The sequence below is a fragment of the Epargyreus clarus genome, unplaced genomic scaffold (assembly GCF_041222505.1).
Source record: "Epargyreus clarus isolate Ecla_fem2 unplaced genomic scaffold, WU_Ecla_fem_2.2 ptg000027l, whole genome shotgun sequence".
Classification (NCBI taxonomy): Eukaryota; Metazoa; Arthropoda; class Insecta; order Lepidoptera; family Hesperiidae; genus Epargyreus; species Epargyreus clarus.
The window spans coordinates 14,887,727-14,906,819 of NW_027332234.1; the positions used below are offsets into that span (position 1 = coordinate 14,887,727).

A 19,093-nucleotide genomic window follows, 5' to 3' on the forward strand; every position below is an offset into this window, starting at 1 on the left:
ATACCTAGTTACCTACTCATTCCCTAATAATCTAAATAAAAGACGAAAACTTGTATTGTTTATACAGTATAATTCCTTCATGTACTAAGTGCAATTATCATAAACTATCTCTCCCTCATTTTAGAAGAGCTGAGATTCAATATCAGCGCATTATCAAGCGCCATTAAATCTGCGAAGGGGCCGAGAGTGTATCGCATGGATTGGCGACGCAGGAGCCGTTCAGTGCGCTGTGCACTGTGCGGAGGGTCTTGGGAACTTTACAGAATTTATAATTTGCGGAATTTATAAACTAATCTTAAAAGAAAGTATGAGTATTGTGACATACAAATATTTCAACAAGCCTTTAACTTCCGTTATTAATAATCAATCTATACACGAGTAAGTATTTTTTACCTGCTAAATAGCGAAATTTGGCAATGTCTGGTATGCAGAAACTATCAAATACATATCTTTGGTAGACAAAACATTTGATAGATTCATTATTGATACTAGAATAAGATTTCACAATTTGCAAACTACGCATAATAGAACTAATTAAATAATAATAAAACTAATTCTTTGTCTAATTTACAACTTTTATTATTCCCGCACAGAATACAACTCTAACGTCAAGAGCATTATTTTTTCTTTTTTATGCTAACTCATACAATTGTACCAGCCAGTGACTAAATAAATGGGCACTTATTATTAACACGCTTTTATTAGTTTGGGTTGTATATATGTATGTATCTAACGGAATCTTGAACCCGAATTCTATCCACTTTGAACGTTCAGTTTAATTAAAAATTTTGAAGAATTATCAAAAACCGATGACAATACACGATTTTAATAATTTTGTACCATTGTCCTTATCAACATCCTCAGGATTCACGATTTTCGAGGCGAGATTGTTCGACCGCTTGAGAGAAATCGCAAGTTACTAGATTGATTTTTAGGATTCCGTACTCACAGGGTAAAACGAAACCCTCCGCTGTCTGTTCGTGTGTCACAGGGCTATCTCTTAAACCGTAATAGATAGACACTTGACTTATAAAGCATGCATAAGGGTGGTCGCTATAATGACAAATACTAAAAATCAATAAAATAAATATAGTTTAAAAAACTAAAAAACACGTTTTTATGATCAAATCAAAATAAAAAGTAAAAAATAATTTTCAATCTAGAAATCAATTAAGGAACAGTAAATAGTATAATTGTGGAAAAAGGGACGCTTTTCAAAAACTGATAAATGGAGCACCCCACGCTTTTTCACAAATTAACAAAAAATAATGAATTAAAAGAATACTATAATTAAATCATTTGAATATATTTCTAACACACAATATATACAATTATACATATGAACTCATAAATTGACTCAGTGCTTAACGTTCTGGTAATAGATCCATTGACATTGTGCAAGTTTTCACTGATCTATCAGTTCACCGCAGATTCGGAAAATGTGCCGGTCACGAACAGCGCCGGCCTCGAGAGATAAGCGACCTAAGTGACGGCGGTCTTAAGTGCAGTATTCATGTTGGCAGCGGGCGGGCTAGTGCAGCGAACATCTAGAAGCTGCGCTAAGCGCTTACCAAGCAGCACGAAGGTTAAAGGATAATCGGCTTTATTCCTGCGATGTTAAACTGCAGCGTATCGATTGATGGCGCGAACTACATTCGATGCACCGCAAAACCGTGATTGCGACATTGTTGCAATATCCACCCTGTTTCGGAAGCATAAGCACTGAAGTACATTCGGGGGCGGTCCGGCTCCTGCGTTTGTTAAGATTTATAGTCGCGATGGTAATTGACACGTCGCGCGGCCCCTCCGCGCCTGCGACACAACTGCGACAGATAAGCGCGACTTTATTTGATTACGATGTCGTAAATTATCGCAGAACGTATCCGCTGCGCACATTCAAACCTTTGAGCCAGTAAGGCGACGGCTTTGGAAATGTTTCCAGATTAAAATTATGATAGCAGGTTTTTCACATTTTATTGATGCCTTATCGACTCGTGCACACTCTTGAGTGCGAGTGTAATGATAACATTTAATTCAATCATCAAACCCCAAATACTTCCTATATATCTACTGTTATGACAAAATGTAAATTAAGTAGCGTGATTTTAAATAAATATAACACTAAATATAAATATAACTATAAAGTACTCAAAAAATAATAATAAGGTTATTAGAGTCTAATGACACCTACAGGGTACAGAATAACTTCGTATTAAGCGTCTGGAAGACCATCCTAGACTGATCTTACTAGCCTTTTTATAGATGATTATAAACTACCCCACTCTGCCCCACATCTGACCGTCGGTTATGACGTAATGATAAACATTATTCATTTTATAGAAACATTAAACGATTTCCTAAATATTTATAACTACATGTATGTGCTTTGTATAATTATTTATGTATTATTTAATAATTAAACGTCTACTTATTATTTAACATAATATATAGCTTCACTTCAAAGGAATACCTCACACGTGCATACCAATTCCATACCAAAATGTATTTATTTGGTAAACATTAGTATGGCTCGGAAACCTTGCATACCTGGCAAACCTTCGGAACAAAATGTAGCCCTCACTGACAATACTCTCCGTTCACATGTACACCTACATTTACCTATGTCTACCTGAGTTTCCTCGTATATAAGTTGCAAGCGTACATTATGACATTCCAGCTTTCTGAGCTGCAATAGCACATGCTTGCCAATATTTATTATTAGTAGATATTGATGTAGGCAGCTATTTACATGAATAAATAATTATTTTAAAAACCGTTTATAAAAAATTGATGAAAATGATTTATAGATACGTAGACAGTTTACACAAATAAAGGAAATAATAACAAATAATGGTGCAGTTGACAAATGGTCGGCATGATCGTACACATTCGTAACATGTGACAACACTATTTGTTACATTTTATCACCTTATTATTAGCCGTTACTAATGCACCCTACGCCCCTACGGAACGCATAAAAACTGAGCGCTCCTCGACACGTCACAAAGTCAGAGAATCGATAACTCAACCCAACAGTACAAGCCGTGGCCGATTCGATCGTAACCTTGTTTTATGATTCATAAATAGACATAAAATATCAAAGATATTCTTATTAACACATAAATTGGAAACCACAACCAAACATGAGGTAATATGCTCTACATTTTTGCGGACTGTTTTATATAATTATTAACTACGAATAAAAGTTGATAAAAATACTATTATACTTTGCAGCAATTAACGAAATACATATGTATGGTATCCTGACATAACAAAGCACCAGTATTTTTTAAAATATGAAATAAGAAAAATGTATATTATTGACATTGAGATGTGATCATCTTACTCTTCGGAAATGGTAACGCTTCTTTGGTCAACTTCAGATGGAATCCTTGTTCTACTTGGAGGTCGTAGATGTCAATAGGCGGCAGGGACCACTTACAATGACGTGGACTGCTTGCTCGCTTATATGGCACGTTTTATAGTAGGTACGTGCTGCATAGTTTCTACGTATCAATTCTGTTTATTAGTCCGGTTTGCTAGCAGCAGCTGGCACGCCGGCAGCACGCCCGGCGCCCGCGCGCCACGCGGCCGCCACTCTCCGGCCGGCGCGCGACGGGCCAGTACTGATTACGACGATAACATCGCAATCCCCGTCACGCAACACTCGTGCTGTTCTCTCACCGTGACAAACATTACATTGTTGACATTGTATTTACAGTTGTACGTATACACACCTTCTAAAAACAATCTTTTTTACTAAATATACTCTAGTCTACAATGCTTATAAAAAAACAACTTATTTTAACGTTTAATTCATCATGTGTTATCACTTGAATTTTTACGATTAAAATATTTTTCCTCCTATAAAATAGAGCACTTAAATGCTATAATAGTTAATGTGCACCGAACATTACTCTAATACGTAGCGACGAGAGGACCGCCATTAACGACGGTTATGATCGCTGAACTATAAAAGTTGTTTATATTAGCGAGTGCTCTCCAAACAAGATAAGCGAGCTGCACCCATAATACAACTACCGCAGTTTAAGTACCTGTCGCTCACTAAATATAACATAAGTTTGTTTTCAAGTTACATGTACACAATTTTATTCAAAAATAAAACACGATTACTTGCTATTTTATGTTGAACATACATATATTGTAAATACATTTAAGTACAAGTATCACAAATATTTAGTACGAGAACTTATAAGCTATGTAAGATTACAAGTTGTCGTTACAAAATACGAGTATGTTACAACTATCTATGTTATACTTAATTGCATTATTCATAAGATGCCTATTTATTTCGTATATAAGGTCGTATAATTAAATATTACTAATATATTTACTCCGCGACGTAACAAAGTGCAAAAATAATTCTGGTGCGTAAACTCTCGCAGCAAAAGATATAGTTAGCTGGGTTTAGCGCTTTCGAACAAAAGCAAGCGCGAGTGTTTTTGTGTGTTTGTTCGCAGCCCGTCCGCAGGAGATGACGACTTCGCCGCTTTATTAGTCTTACAATACGCATTAACTTGCAGTACGGTATTTCCAACGGCTACTTGTTCAAAAGAAATACCCCACAGTATAATTTTAGAAAATCAGAGTTTTATTTATGCTGACTACAGAAACTGATACACATATAATTACTTCGATATTAATGGGTTACAATGGTAAGTTTTTTAAATTACTTAGATTAATGAAAATAATATCGAAAAAAATAATTTACAGATACTTTTTTCATATATTTTTTCGAATAACCTGATTTGAAGAGGGATTTATATAGACATATCTCGTTTCCTGTTTTGCATCGCATCTCTGTTATCGCCGACACATCCAGACACGTAATCTCATACCAAACTGGTTATATACGAAGACTTAAAGTATACTGTTTTAGTTTTCTCGTAGAATTGTAACATGGGTACACCTTTATTTTCATAGCAGCTTTTAATTATTACAGTTAGATTCCGAAAATTACGATAATGGAGCTGAAGTTGTCCATTTCAACATTGTTATTGCTACTTTTATCTATGACTGAGCCATCTTTAGGTAAGTAATTTTTATGTAGAACATGTTACTTATTTAATTACAATTTAGTTACAATCTGATATTTTTAAGCATTATGGAATAGATATGACTCCTTTTTTATTATTATTAGAGTTCGATGAACTTCACAAAGCAAGAAATTTCAATTTGAGAATCCGGACGATACCAAGGAATGAAAATGAAGCCGAGCACGCATACTGGGCGGACGAGGCTCGAGCGGGCATCGAGAGGGTGTTGCGGAGCGGGCTGGGCGAGGCGGCGGGCGGCCCCGCGCGCAACCTGGTCATGTTCCTGGGCGACGGCATGTCCGTGCCCACGCTGGCGGCCGCGCGCACGCTGCTGGGCCAGCGCCGCGGCCGCGCCGGCGAGGAGGCCACGCTCGCCTTCGAGAACTTCCCCACCCTCGGCCTCGCGAAGGTGTGACCCATGCTTACGTGTGTGTATGTGTATACGTGTAATCAGCAAATCCCTAAGTCATTGGCTTAAACTCGCAGTACTCTAGTATAATCATAGTTGAGGAAATCAGATCTTTTTGATCGGAAATGTCTCTGCTTAGGATTCCTATCCTATTCTCATCAGGTGAAAGTACCATAGCATGCGCAAGAAGTGAAACTATTTAACAACAAGAAAATATTACACAATGATTACAATGGTAACAAGTAATTTGATTAAAAATTCAAAAACCCGACTGCACTAAACAGGCTGAAGTAGAATTTCCAAAAACGGTGAAATAGGCGTTTCATTATTTTTATGCAGAAAGCTATATACAGAATTTCATAGTAGGTATCTGCTTCAAAATCAAAAGATGTTCAAACAATATTATCCTATTCTATCCTCGTAGTGCTCATTTACGCTATATAAATAGCCTATGAGTAAAATTCCAGCACTCTAAAGTGCAGCGGTTTCCCTTAGCATTGATCTCTGGCACAGCAACACTACTCACTACTTTAGTCAGACAGTCATCTCGATGTAATCTACCCTTTTAATTTCCTTTGTTTTGATACCCTACTCGATAGGTTTGGTATTTTTTTTTAAACGTGTTACTACTCGTATGTCGCAAAAAAATCCACCATTTACGATCTATATTTAAGATCTATCCGGTGATTATATTACCTTGTTAGGGGTAGAATTTCATTATTTTTATCCAATAAGCCTGATACAACATTTTATAGTGTTTGCTTCAAATTTGACGGTTGTTCAAATGAACTTTTAACCCTTATTTTGCCCTCTACGGGGTTGATTTTTCGGAAGGGGATAGATAGTTGTGTCCTTGTTCCTACCCAGAAAGCCAAATACAAAATTTTATAGTAGTTGCTTCAAAATTAAAGGATTTCAAAAAAACTGTTTTCCCTATTTACCCTCTTAGGGGTGGAATTTCCAAAAGGCCTTTCTTAGTACATACTTATTTACGCTATATAGCGAACCCATGTGCAAAATTTCAGATCTCTAAGTTGAGCGGTTTTGGCTGTACGTTGATTTCTGAAAAATGACAAAGTCATATAATTAGTCAGTCAGTCAGTTTGTTTTATATATATACAAATATGTTTTTATAATCCACGTTTAATTTACTTTCATTTGATACCCCACTCGACAGGTTCGGTTTACTTTTTTTTTTTAATGCGATACTATTGCACGACTCATGATGCGAAGCATCAGAGAGTGCTTTACGATCGAAAAAATTTTTTCGCTTCATTTTGGCGGCTATTTTTATTATTATAGCCTTGATAGTTCACGGAATCAAGATATTTTGCATACTATTGTCGAGATAATTTAATGGAGATTAATTCCAAACTTTTTAAAAATTGATTTACTGCAATAGAATTGGAAAAAAACACCAAAATAGGTCAAAAAATTTTCCTGTCCGTCATGTGTGAAACCTGAAAACACTGTAACTTGTGAAAAAATCCATCATTTGAGTTATTTTTTTTTTTTTAAATTCTAATCGACGATTGTAGGTCACTGAATGCGAATGATTAATTAATTCAGTGTCGTTTAATTGCAATTAATAAAAAACGAAAACGAAAACTACAAGACTGTATATCTATATATATCCATGTAAAATTAACATGGATGGTGATATATCTATATCTATAGATATTATGTACGTTTTATTCCACCAGGGGCGCCTGTGCATCACTTTCCTAGTACAGCTGTTTTTTTTTAATTTTTATTTATTTATTTTTTTTTATATTTCATAATTAAATGAGCATTATGAGTCGTGCACTTTTGGATTTTCCAAACTTTTTCGTTCTACAAATTATAGTAATTGCAGATTTCTTGCAGACGTATTGCGTGGATGGCCAAGTGTCGGACTCAGCGTGCACGTCCACGGCGTACCTGTGCGGCTCTAAAAACAACGTGGGCACGCTCGGTGTCGACGCGCGCGTGTTGCGTCACGACTGCAACCCCATTCCCGAGAGCCACCACGTCAGGTCCATAGCCGCCTGGGCCCTCGCCGACGGCAGAGATGCCGGTACGATTGAGACGATCGCCTAATACTCATTGAAAGATAGCTCCTCTACATAAAATTAATCACTATTTTCCAACAGGTATTGTAACGAATACGCGTGTGACGGACGCGTCGCCGGCGGGCGCATTCGCACACATCGCCAACCGCGACTGGGAGAGCGACGCCGACGCGGCCGCCGAGTGCCCCACCGCGCCGCGAGACATCGCTGCCCAACTCATACACGAGAATCCAGGAAAACAGTTTAAGGTACTTAGTTTTCATTTAGTTCAATGGTTGTATAAATAAAATCTGGAAGTTCAAGAACAATTATCAAACTTTGCATAGAACGATCCCGTAACTTATTTTGTTATCTTAGCCCATAACTAAATTTTTACCTTTAAATACGAAAACCATCCTTTCCTTTGTTATTAGGTTTCAGTAATTCGTCATATTTATTAACTTCACATAATTTTGCCCATACTTACAAAAGCTATCTTGACTTCCTAAGGTTGAAAATAATTATCCATAGTTATGTTATAATCAAGCAGCTAATGTAAGATCTTATTTATCAGACAAACTATTCTATTTCATTCGACAGGTAATATTGGGCGGAGGAAGACAGGAATTTTTGCCTAACACTGCAATAGACGAAGAGGGCACTTCGGGTAGAAGGTTAGATGGACGCAACTTGATAGAAGAATGGCAGATGGAAAAAATATCACGTAATGTCAGCTATCAGTACGTATGGAACCGTGAGCAGTTAATGCATGCCAAGGATGCGCTACCGGATTACCTGCTTGGCCTGTTCGAGGGCAGCCACATGCAATACAACATGCAGGCTGATTCCGTCACCGAGCCCACGCTCGCCGAGCTCACCGAGGTTGCCATCAAATCGCTCAGTCGCAACGAGAAAGGATTCTTTTTATTCGTAGAGGGCGGACGTATCGACCATGCTCATCACGATAATTACGCAGAGCTCGCACTCGATGAAACAATAGAGCTAGCGGCCGCAGTGGAACGTGCAACCGAATTATTGGATGAAAGGGATTCCTTAATAGTTGTAACATCTAACCACGCTCATGTAATGACTTTTAACGGATACTCGCAACGCGGTAGCGACATACTGGGTCAATCAGACGATCGCGGTGACGACGGCGTTCCGTACATGACACTGTCGTACGCCAACGGGCCGGGTCACCGCGCCCCCGCGGGCGCCTCGCGGGTCGACGTCACGACGGAGGCGGACTACCGGCAGCTGGAGTGGCGCTCGCACGCTGAGGTGCCGCTGGAGTCGGAGACGCACGGCGGCGACGACGTGGCGGTGTTCGCGCGCGGCACGCACCACGCCATGTTCACGGGCATGTACGAGCAGAGTCAGATCCCGCACCGCATGGCGTACGTCGCGTGCATCGGCACCGGCCCCACCTTATGTGATCGATCGTAAATTACTGACTCAATAAATATACAGAATATTTAGCAAAGGCAAAATAAAGAATGCAAATATTGAATTGTGTTGTTTTTAGTTTCGTATGTCATAAAGATAAAACGGAACCCTTATAATATCACTCGTGAGTCCATCTGTCTGTCTGTTCGTAACATCCATTTTTATTCGAATCAAGGGAAGATTGAGAATAAAAAATATTTTTAAGTGTAGTGTGAGACACATAAATAGACAGGTCTTATTGTGAGGGTATAAATGTGTTTTAATATCTTTACCAAGATATTTTATTCCGACTATATTGAATGTACTTAGACTGTTTATTTACTGATATTTATATTGTCTGAAATAAATTATTATTATTATTATTAAATTTAGATATTCGCAGCACTAATCAACACAACCTCTCCAGGCGACATCTCAGCAACTTTCTAATGTATACAGTAATCCCAGAAAGCTGTTGTGAACTTAGGTGAAACACCTAACATTTATTATTACGAGTACTTTAAGCAAAATTTTATAATGTTTATTAGGTATTTTTTTACATTTTTTTTACAGATATATTTAAAACCTGATTTGATGAGAGACTGATACGGACTTATCTTATTTCCCGTTTCGCATCGTCTCTGTTATCGCCAGCTGACATATCCAGAGACGTAATCTCGCTACAAAACTGATGTGACATACGTAGACAAAAAGTAAATTATTTTGGTTTTTCGCCCAGAAGTATACGTGCGTACATCTATCCAAAGCAGCTTGTGATTATTATAAAAAGAAATATTCGAAAGTGATATTCAGAATCGATTGTGATGCAGCTAAAATCATTCTTAATTACGTTGTTATTGTTACTTTTATCCATCATTGAACCATCTTTACGTAAGTAACAATATTAAGTAGAACCTAATTTAGACGTAAATTCATTTGTAGTTTGTTATTTTTTGAAGTTAAGTTACAACATTTTTTATCAGAGTTCGATGAGTATCATAAAGAAGCACATTCCAATGTAAGAACCCGGACGGTACCAAGGAATGAAAATGAAGCGGAACACGCATACTGGGCGGACGAGGCTCGAGCGGGCATCGAGAGGGTGTTGCGGAGCGGGCTGGGCGAGGCGGCGGGCGGCCCCGCGCGCAACCTGGTCATGTTCCTGGGCGACGGCATGTCCGTGCCCACGCTGGCGGCTGCGCGCACGCTGCTGGGCCAGCGCCGCGGCCGCGCCGGCGAGGAGGCCACGCTCGCCTTCGAGAACTTCCCCACCCTCGGCCTCGCCAAGGTGACCTGGGCCCCGTGGTTTCGCCAGTTCTCAATTACTTTATACTATGCTCAATTACTTCATACTTGATAATATGCTAGACCTGCAATCTGCATGCAGAACCTATTACGAAGATACTCAAAGTTTGTCACAGATGTTATTTATCAACGCAAATCATAAGTTTAGAAATTTAAATTATTTTTATTTTGAAAGCGGTTTTGTGGGACCTTTATAAAAATTAAAGACCATTATTATTAAAGTAAAATAAATAAATAAATATTTTTTTCCAAGGCGCATTTACCTTAAATGTAACCGAGTATGGTGTGATGGTTTAGTTACGGCATCGCGGTGCTTAGTTCATAGTAGAATGCCCCAGAACGATTGGTTATATACGCTTTTGAAAATGAATTGGTTATTAATTTATCTGTAGACGTACTGCGTGGACGGTCAGATACCAGACTCAGCGTGCACGGCCACGGCGTACCTGTGCGGCTCCAAGAACAACGTGGGTACGCTCGGTGTTACCGCGCGTGTACTACGCCACGACTGCGACCCTATTCCCGAGAGTCATCACGTCAACTCCATAGCCGCCTGGGCCCTCGCGGATGGTAGAGACGCCGGTAATATTCGAATAACCTTTTGCTTCTTATTCTTGATTATACCATTTTCAACAAAACATTATACTCAAACAGGTATTGTGACAACTACACGAGTGACGCACGCGTCGCCGGCAGGCGCGTACGCACACATCGCCAATCGTGACTGGGAAAGCGATGCCGACGCCGCCGCCGAGTGTTCAGCGGCGCCGCTGGACATCGCCACTCAACTTGTGCACGAGAATCCCGGAAAACAGTTTAAGGTAGCTTTATTTTAAGTGATTATGGCTAATTAACACCAGAATCTATATTGATCTATTAATGGGAAATTATTTTCAGGTCATTCTGGGCGGTGGAAGACGTGAATTTTTGCCTAACACTGAAATAGACGAAGAGGGTACTTCCGGTAGAAGATTAGATGGACGCAACTTGATCGAAGAATGGCAGATAGAAAAGATATCGCGTAATGTCAGCTATCAGTACGTATGGAACCGTGAACAGTTAATGCACGCTAAAGACGCGCTACCAGATTACCTGCTCGGCCTGTTCGAAGGCAGCCACATGCAGTACAACATGCAGGCTGACCCCGTCACCGAACCCACGCTCGCCGAGCTTACTGAGGTTGCCATCAAATCGCTTAGCCGCAACGAGAAAGGATTCTTTTTATTCGTTGAGGGCGGACGTATCGATCATGCTCATCACGATAACTACGTAGAGCTCGCGCTCGATGAAACGATAGAGCTAGCGGCCGCAGTGGAACGTGCAACCGAATTATTAGATGAAAGAGATTCCTTAATAGTTGTAACGTCGGACCACGCTCATGTAATGACCTTTAACGGATACTCGCAACGCGGTAGCGACATACTGGGTCAATCTGGCGATCGCGGTGACGACGGCGTTCCGTACATGACACTGTCGTACGCCAACGGGCCGGGTCACCGCGCCCCCGCGGGCGCCTCGCGGGTCGACGTCACGACGGAGGCGGACTACCGGCAGCTGGAGTGGCGCTCGCACGCCGAGGTGCCGCTGGAGTCGGAGACGCACGGCGGCGACGACGTGGCGGTGTTCGCGCGCGGCACGCACCACGCCATGTTCACGGGCATGTACGAGCAGAGTCAGATCCCGCACCGCATGGCGTACGTCGCGTGTATCGGCACCGGCCCCACCTTGTGTGATCGATCGTAAATTATTGGCTCAATAAAAATAAAGAAAACGTGAAATGCAAAATAAAAACTGCAAATATTGAATTGGTTTGTTATTGTCACGTGTAAAAACTTGGTATTGATCGTCAATAAATTCCCCGTTCGTAACCATCTTCCTTGATAGTACCTAACAATGTTCAGTGGATAAGTCCACTCGTAGAACAATCAATCAAGACGTTAGGTCGTTAAGTCGTCCGCGGAGTGTGGGGCGAGGGGACGAGGCGTAGGTGGTAGTCTCGCTTATTGACAGGTATTGTCCCGATGACGCGGATTAATGGACGCAAGCTGGAAAATTTTGTCATCACTTTGCAACAGTATACGCTCGATATGTTCTTGAACGGCGACAATTTTCGAGCGCGGTCATTCTCATAACAACTCAGATAGCGAAACTGGCAAACTTAAAATCGCCATCCATAGCGCACTCGCTGATCGCGATAACTTTTATACTACACTACATACTTATCCAGTTCGGTTGATAAGAAAGTATATATACTTTAAAACGAAAGTATATATAATTAAGAAATGTAATAAATAATTTATTACATAAAATTTATTTAACTCTATAAAATAAAAACTAATAAAAACTATTCAAATTAATAGTGTTTATGCAGGACTAATTTGGGTAAAATAAAATACAGACAATACATACATCTGAAGCTATCGCAAACTTTACGTTAAAGCTGTAAGAGAAACCATGCCTCAATACATTATTTTCATGTAACCTTAACGATTTAGGCAGCGTACACCAAGAAAACTTTCAAAGGGCAAGATGTTTGTAATTTAATTTACTTATCGGTATGTTACATCCCAGTCAAACAATATATTTATAAAATGTGTGACACTATGTGTTATTCTGATTTACAAGATAAATTAATGTAAAGGTCCATCCAAATTGGATTGGTAATTTTTGCGTGATACAACATCAAACACTCATCATAATTATATTTCATTATAGTAGTACTTGTTTTTTTCTTATCAGTTAATTATTTTTAAGCATTAGGGATTTTTATTTCTTTAATATTTTATTGTATGCAATTTAAGTTGTAATATCATAGGAATTAAAATCAATTATTGAATTTAATATTTTTATTATCTTTTATCTTGTTGTATGCATAAATAATATAAGAGTATTCACTATGTACAAATTTTTACATATTTATATACAGTCTTCTTCATGAAATTTTACAAACTGGAGAGTCAAAATATTGAGTAAATATAAATACTATTAATTTCTAATTGAGATTATTTATTTCACTTATTACATTCATGATGTGCTGTTTAGTTTTCAAATCGTAAGAGAAAATATTGTGTATACAACTTGGATATTTTAAATATATTTACATACATTTAAATAATGTAACAATTGTGTACATGATATTGTTTATGATAAAATCACCTTATATTTTTATTATATATCTGTATATATTATGTGTAATAATCATTAATGACTAATATTGTTACTCGTATAACTATTATCGTAGCAGTAATAGCATGGCAAAGAGAAGAGCGAATGAGGCGGCGAGCGCGGGGCGCGCTGCGGCGGAGCAGGCGTGCAGGCCGGGCCCGATGCACGCCGCGTACGCCATGCGGTGCGGCACGCCGCTCTGCTCGAACATGCCCGTGAACAGCGCGTGGTGCGGCCCGCGCGCGAACACCGCCACGTCGTCCGCGCCGTGCGTCTCCGACGCCAGCGGCACGTCCACGTGCGATCTCCAGTCCAGCTCGCCGAACCCTTGCTCCGCGGTCACATCCACTCGCATGCCGTTCACGTGCGGTCTGAACCCGGGCCCGTTGGTGTATGACAGAGTCATGTAGGGCCGCCCGTGCCGGTCGCGGGAATCGGACACGCCCAGGACGTCGCCACCGCGAGTTGTGTACCCGTTGAAGGACATGACGTGAGCGTGATCCGACGTTACCACTATCAAGGAATCCTCCTCGCTCAGCAACTCGGTGGCGCGCCCGATGGCTTTGGAAAATTCGATCGTCTCGTCTAGCGCGAGTTCCACCAAGTTGTCATGATGCGCATGGTCGATACGACCACCCTCGACGAATAAGAAGAATCCCTTCTCGTTGCGGCTAAGTGAGCGGATGGCAACCTCGGTCAGTTCTTCTAGGGTGGGCTCAGTGACGAGGTCGGCCTCCATATTATACTGCATATGACTACTTTCAAACAACCCCAACATGTAATCGGGAAGCGATACATTTGCACTTATTAGCTGATTACGATTCCATACGTATTGGTAGCTAACGTTCCGCGATCGCTTATCATTCTGCCACTCATTTATCAAGTTACGCCCATCGGTCCTGCGGCCTCGAGTTCCTTCCTCGTCAACGACATCTGTTGGCAAAAACTCGCGTCTTCCTCCGCCAAATAAGACCTGCGAAATTATGACGCCTATATTACTATTGTAATATTTTTATATACATACATAATATTTCAAAATTAAGTACACCTCTACTTATACTTTATAACCTAAACTTGTTTTAACTTTACCTTAAATTCATTTCCGGGATATGAATTTATCATTTGATACGCAATATCCGGACACACATTAGGATCTTGACTATCTCCTCGTACGTCGGAATCACTCTCCCAATGACGGTTTGCCACCTTAGCAAAAGCTCCGGCCGGTGAAGCATGGGTGATACGAGTTGTGGTAACGATACCTGAAACGTTTTGATAATTGGTACTTTCTAGTTGATTATCTGAACACTAAAATGATATATGTTTGTCAAAAAACATTAAATTACCAGCATCTCGGCCGTCGGCGAGCGCCCATGCAGCTATCGACTCTACGTTAGTCGACTTGTCGAGGGACGCGGCGCAGTCCCGGCGCGGCACGGCGGCCGTCACGCCGATCGTGCCGCTGTTGGTTTTCACTCCGCATAAGTACGCCGTGGCTGTGCACGCAGAGTCCGCTGTCTGAGCGTTTACACAATACGTCTACAACAATTGAGAACATCGATGTTGAAATAAAGCTGCATATCTTGTTGTCAAATGTATTGTCCATTATATTAGTGTCACACGACGAGCGCTGCGAAGTTATATTTGAAAACTACTTTGTAACATATGTAAGCACCTTCGTAAGACCGAGTGATGGGAAGGATTCGAAGGATAGTTGCGCCTCCTCTCCGGTGCGGCCGTTGCGCTGGCCCAGCAGCGTGCGCGCGGCGGCCAGCGTGGGCACGGACATGCCGTCGCCCATGAAGAGCACCACGTTACGCGCCTTACCGCCGCCGCCGCCTAGCCGGTGCCCCAGCTGTCCCTCGATGGCGGATCGAGCCTCGTTGTACCAGAAGGCGGCGGTGCGCTCGGCTTGCGCGGGTGTGGGCCGGTCAGCGCGCAGCTTCGCCTTCACCTCAGGATGGTAGCGGTCGCCGGCGGCCAGTTGGCCGCAGCACAGCAGTAGCGTCACAGCGGCCAGTGAGCTCAGCATGTTAGGCGTTGATTGACTGTGCGCGCTGCCCATCGCCACATCGCCTATTATTTACGTCGTTATCTAATCGTTCTATTTATTAATAGGATTTATTTTAATTGTTTCACTTCACGAGCGTGAATAATGTTCAGTGCCAGATTATAGAAACGATGAGGACATTGTGACTTTATTGTTTAATTTTGGTTATTGAATTATATATTTATTACGATACGAATTGTAAGCGCACATGTCTTTACATTTCCGAAATAAGTATTACCAATCTGTAATTGAACTGTGATTCTTATTTTACGAGAACTACAGTACCGTACCGCGCACTTCACTTTTTGTACTTGCACCTGCGGTTATATGCGTTATATCTCAATATCGACTAAATTTAGTTAGGTGCAATACAAAGAGATCACTTTTACCAAATTATGGCATTGTCATTCAAATTACATACAAATATTAAGTTTCACTTCGACACGACAGTTAAAAGTATGTAAAAAATTATTTGAAAAATTGTATTACTTTGTTTGGTAGTTCTTTACTTAATTGGTTTTTTACAACTGAAAAAGCATATTTTAAAGTAGTAGTCAATAATGTAATTTATTATTGTTTCACACGTTGTGAGTCGATAGCAAGCGTAATTTAAATAAAAACTCGATCATTACTTTTTAAGTTGGGTTCAGTCCCTTTCATGCAAAAACAGGCTTAACATTTTTTCTTCAACTTAATAAATATAGTTTAAAAAACCTACAGTACACGCTTTTATAGAAATCAAACTAAAAATATAAAATATACTTAAAAAAGTTTTAATGAAAAATTGTATTAACAACAACAAAAAAAAGCGTGGGGTGCACACTCTCGGTAGTTATAAATATTTTACTGACAGAAGGACCAACACATTCATATTTTCAAAAGCACCCTATAAATATCTTTTTTTGTTGTTAATAGATTTTTAATTAACATTATTAGTTTGGATCCAAATTAGTTTGGATTGTAATGATTGTATGTATGTACGTAACAGTCACGGAATCTTTAAACCCGATTTCTATCCACTTTGAACATTCAGTTTAATTCAAAATTTTGAAAAATTATCAAAAACCGATGACAATACACGATTTTAATAATTTTGTACCATTGTCCTTATCAACATCCTCAGGATAAACGGGTTGGTTGGTTGGTTGGTTGGTTGGTTGGTTGGTTGGTTGGTTGGTTGGTTGGTTGGTTGGTTGGTTGGTTGGTTGGTTGGTTGGTTGGTTGGTTGGTTGGTTGGTTGGTTGGTTGGTTGGTTGGTTGGTTGGTTGGTTGGTTGGTTGGTTGGTTGGTTGGTTGGTTGGTTGGTTGGTTGGTTGGTTGGTTGGTTGGTTGGTTGGTTGGTTGGTTGGTTGGTTGGTTGGTTGGTTGGTTGGTTGGTTGGTTGGTTGGTTGGTTGGTTGGTTGGTTGGTTGGTTGGTTGGTTGGTTGGTTGGTTGGTTGGTTGGTTGGTTGGTTGGTTGGTTGGTTGGTTGGTTGGTTGGTTGGTTGGTTGGTTGGTTGGTTGGTTGGTTGGTTGGTTGGTTGGTTGGTTGGTTGGTTGGTTGGTTGGTTGGTTGGTTGGTTGGTTGGTTGGTTGGTTGGTTGGTTGGTTGGTTGGTTGGTTGGTTGGTTGGTTGGTTGGTTGGTTGGTTGGTTGGTTGGTTGGTTGGTTGGTTGGTTGGTTGGTTGGTTGGTTGGTTGGTTGGTTGGTTGGTTGGTTGGTTGGTTGGTTGGTTGGTTGGTTGGTTGGTTGGTTGGTTGGTTGGTTGGTTGGTTGGTTGGTTGGTTGGTTGGTTGGTTGGTTGGTTGGTTGGTTGGTTGGTTGGTTGGTTGGTTGGTTGGTTGGTTGGTTGGTTGGTTGGTTGGTTGGTTGGTTGGTTGGTTGGTTGGTTGGTTGGTTGGTTGGTTGGTTGGTTGGTTGGTTGGTTGGTTGGTTGGTTGGTTGGTTGGTTGGTTGGTTGGTTGGTTGGTTGGTTGGTTGGTTGGTTGGTTGGTTGGTTGGTTGGTTGGTTGGTTGGTTGGTTGGTTGGTTGGTTGGTTGGTTGGTTGGTTGGTTGGTTGGTTGGTTGGTTGGTTGGTTGGTTGGTTGGTTGGTTGGTTGGTTGGTTGGTTGGTTGGTTGGTTGGTTGGTTGGTTGGTTGGTTGGTTGGTTGGTTGGTTGGTTGGTTGGTTGGTTGGTTGGTTGGTTGGTTGGTTGGTTGGTTGGTTGGTTGGTTGGTTGGTTGGTTGGTTGGTTGGTTGGTTGGTTGGTTGGTTGGTTGGTTGGTTGGTTGGTTGGTTGGTTGGTTGGTTGGTTGGTTGGTTGGTTGGTTGGTTGGTTGGTTGGTTGGTTGGTTGGTTGGTTGGTTGGTTGGTTGGTTGGTTGGTTGGTTGGTTGGTTGGTTGGTTGGTTGGTTGGTTGGTTGGTTGGTTGGTTGGTTGGTTGGTTGGTTGGTTGGTTGGTTGGTTGGTTGGTTGGTTGGTTGGTTGGTTGGTTGGTTGGTTGGTTGGTTGGTTGGTTGGTTGGTTGGTTGGTTGGTTGGTTGGTTGGTTGGTTGGTTGGTTGGTTGGTTGGTTGGTTGGTTGGTTGGTTGGTTGGTTGGTTGGTTGGTTGGTTGGTTGGTTGGTTGGTTGGTTGGTTGGTTGGTTGGTTGGTTGGTTGGTTGGTTGGTTGGTTGGTTGGTTGGTTGGTTGGTTGGTTGGTTGGTTGGTTGGTTGGTTGGTTGGTTGGTTGGTTGGTTGGTTGGTTGGTTGGTTGGTTGGTTGGTTGGTTGGTTGGTTGGTTGGTTGGTTGGTTGGTTGGTTGGTTGGTTGGTTGGTTGGTTGGTTGGTTGGTTGGTTGGTTGGTTGGTTGGTTGGTTGGTTGGTTGGTTGGTTGGTTGGTTGGTTGGTTGGTTGGTTGGTTGGTTGGTTGGTTGGTTGGTTGGTTGGTTGGTTGGTTGGTTGGTTGGTTGGTTGGTTGGTTGGTTGGTTGGTTGGTTGGTTGGTTGGTTGGTTGGTTGGTTGGTTGGTTGGTTGGTTGGTTGGTTGGTTGGTTGGTTGGTTGGTTGGTTGGTTGGTTGGTTGGTTGGTTGGTTGGTTGGTTGGTTGGTTGGTTGGTTGGTTGGTTGGTTGGTTGGTTGGTTGGTTGGTTGGTTGGTTGGTTGGTTGGTTGGTTGGTTGGTTGGTTGGTTGGTTGGTTGGTTGGTTGGTTGGTTGGTTGGTTGGTTGGTTGGTTGGTTGGTTGGTTGGTTGGTTGGTTGGTTGGTTGGTTGGTTGGTTGGTTGGTTGGTTGGTTGGTTGGTTGGTTGGTTGGTTGGTTGGTTGGTTGGTTGGTTGGTTGGTTGGTTGGTTGGTTGGTTGGTTGGTTGGTTGGTTGGTTGGTTGGTTGGTTGGTTGGTTGGTTGGTTGGTTGGTTGGTTGGTTGGTTGGTTGGTTGGTTGGTTGGTTGGTTGGTTGGTTGGTTGGTTGGTTGGTTGGTTGGTTGGTTGGTTGGTTGGTTGGTTGGTTGGTTGGTTGGTTGGTTGGTTGGTTGGTTGGTTGGTTGGTTGGTTGGTTGGTTGGTTGGTTGGTTGGTTGGTTGGTTGGTTGGTTGGTTGGTTGGTTGGTTGGTTGGTTGGTTGGTTGGTTGGTTGGTTGGTTGGTTGGTTGGTTGGTTGGTTGGTTGGTTGGTTGGTTGGTTGGTTGGTTGGTTGGTTGGTTGGTTGGTTGGTTG

The 19,093-nt window shown here is 41.4% G+C and overlaps 3 protein-coding genes across 3 annotated transcripts; 2 read left to right on the plus strand and 1 right to left on the minus strand.

Annotated features, from left to right (window-relative positions):
* The first annotated feature begins 5,319 nt into the window (after positions 1-5,319).
* LOC140754110 (membrane-bound alkaline phosphatase-like) lies at positions 5,320-8,942 on the plus strand. Its single transcript, XM_073089022.1, has 4 exons — positions 5,320-5,466; positions 7,333-7,522; positions 7,599-7,765; positions 8,097-8,942. Exons 1-4 carry the CDS (start codon positions 5,335-5,337, stop codon positions 8,940-8,942), a joined length of 1,335 nt encoding a protein of 444 aa, XP_072945123.1. The 5' UTR covers positions 5,320-5,334.
* Positions 8,943-9,942: 1,000 nt separating this feature from the next.
* On the plus strand, positions 9,943-11,969 carry LOC140754111 (membrane-bound alkaline phosphatase-like). The gene is made up of 4 exons (XM_073089023.1): positions 9,943-10,209; positions 10,619-10,808; positions 10,881-11,047; positions 11,124-11,969. The coding sequence occupies exons 1-4, from the start codon at positions 10,078-10,080 to the stop codon at positions 11,967-11,969; spliced, it is 1,335 nt and encodes a 444-aa protein (XP_072945124.1). The 5' UTR covers positions 9,943-10,077.
* Positions 11,970-13,458: 1,489 nt separating this feature from the next.
* LOC140754112 (membrane-bound alkaline phosphatase-like) lies at positions 13,459-15,456 on the minus strand. The gene is made up of 4 exons (XM_073089024.1): positions 15,067-15,456; positions 14,738-14,930; positions 14,481-14,653; positions 13,459-14,364 (listed from the first exon to the last, which is right to left on the minus strand). The coding sequence occupies exons 1-4, from the start codon at positions 15,454-15,456 to the stop codon at positions 13,459-13,461; spliced, it is 1,662 nt and encodes a 553-aa protein (XP_072945125.1).
* Between the last annotated feature and the right edge of the window lie 3,637 nt (positions 15,457-19,093).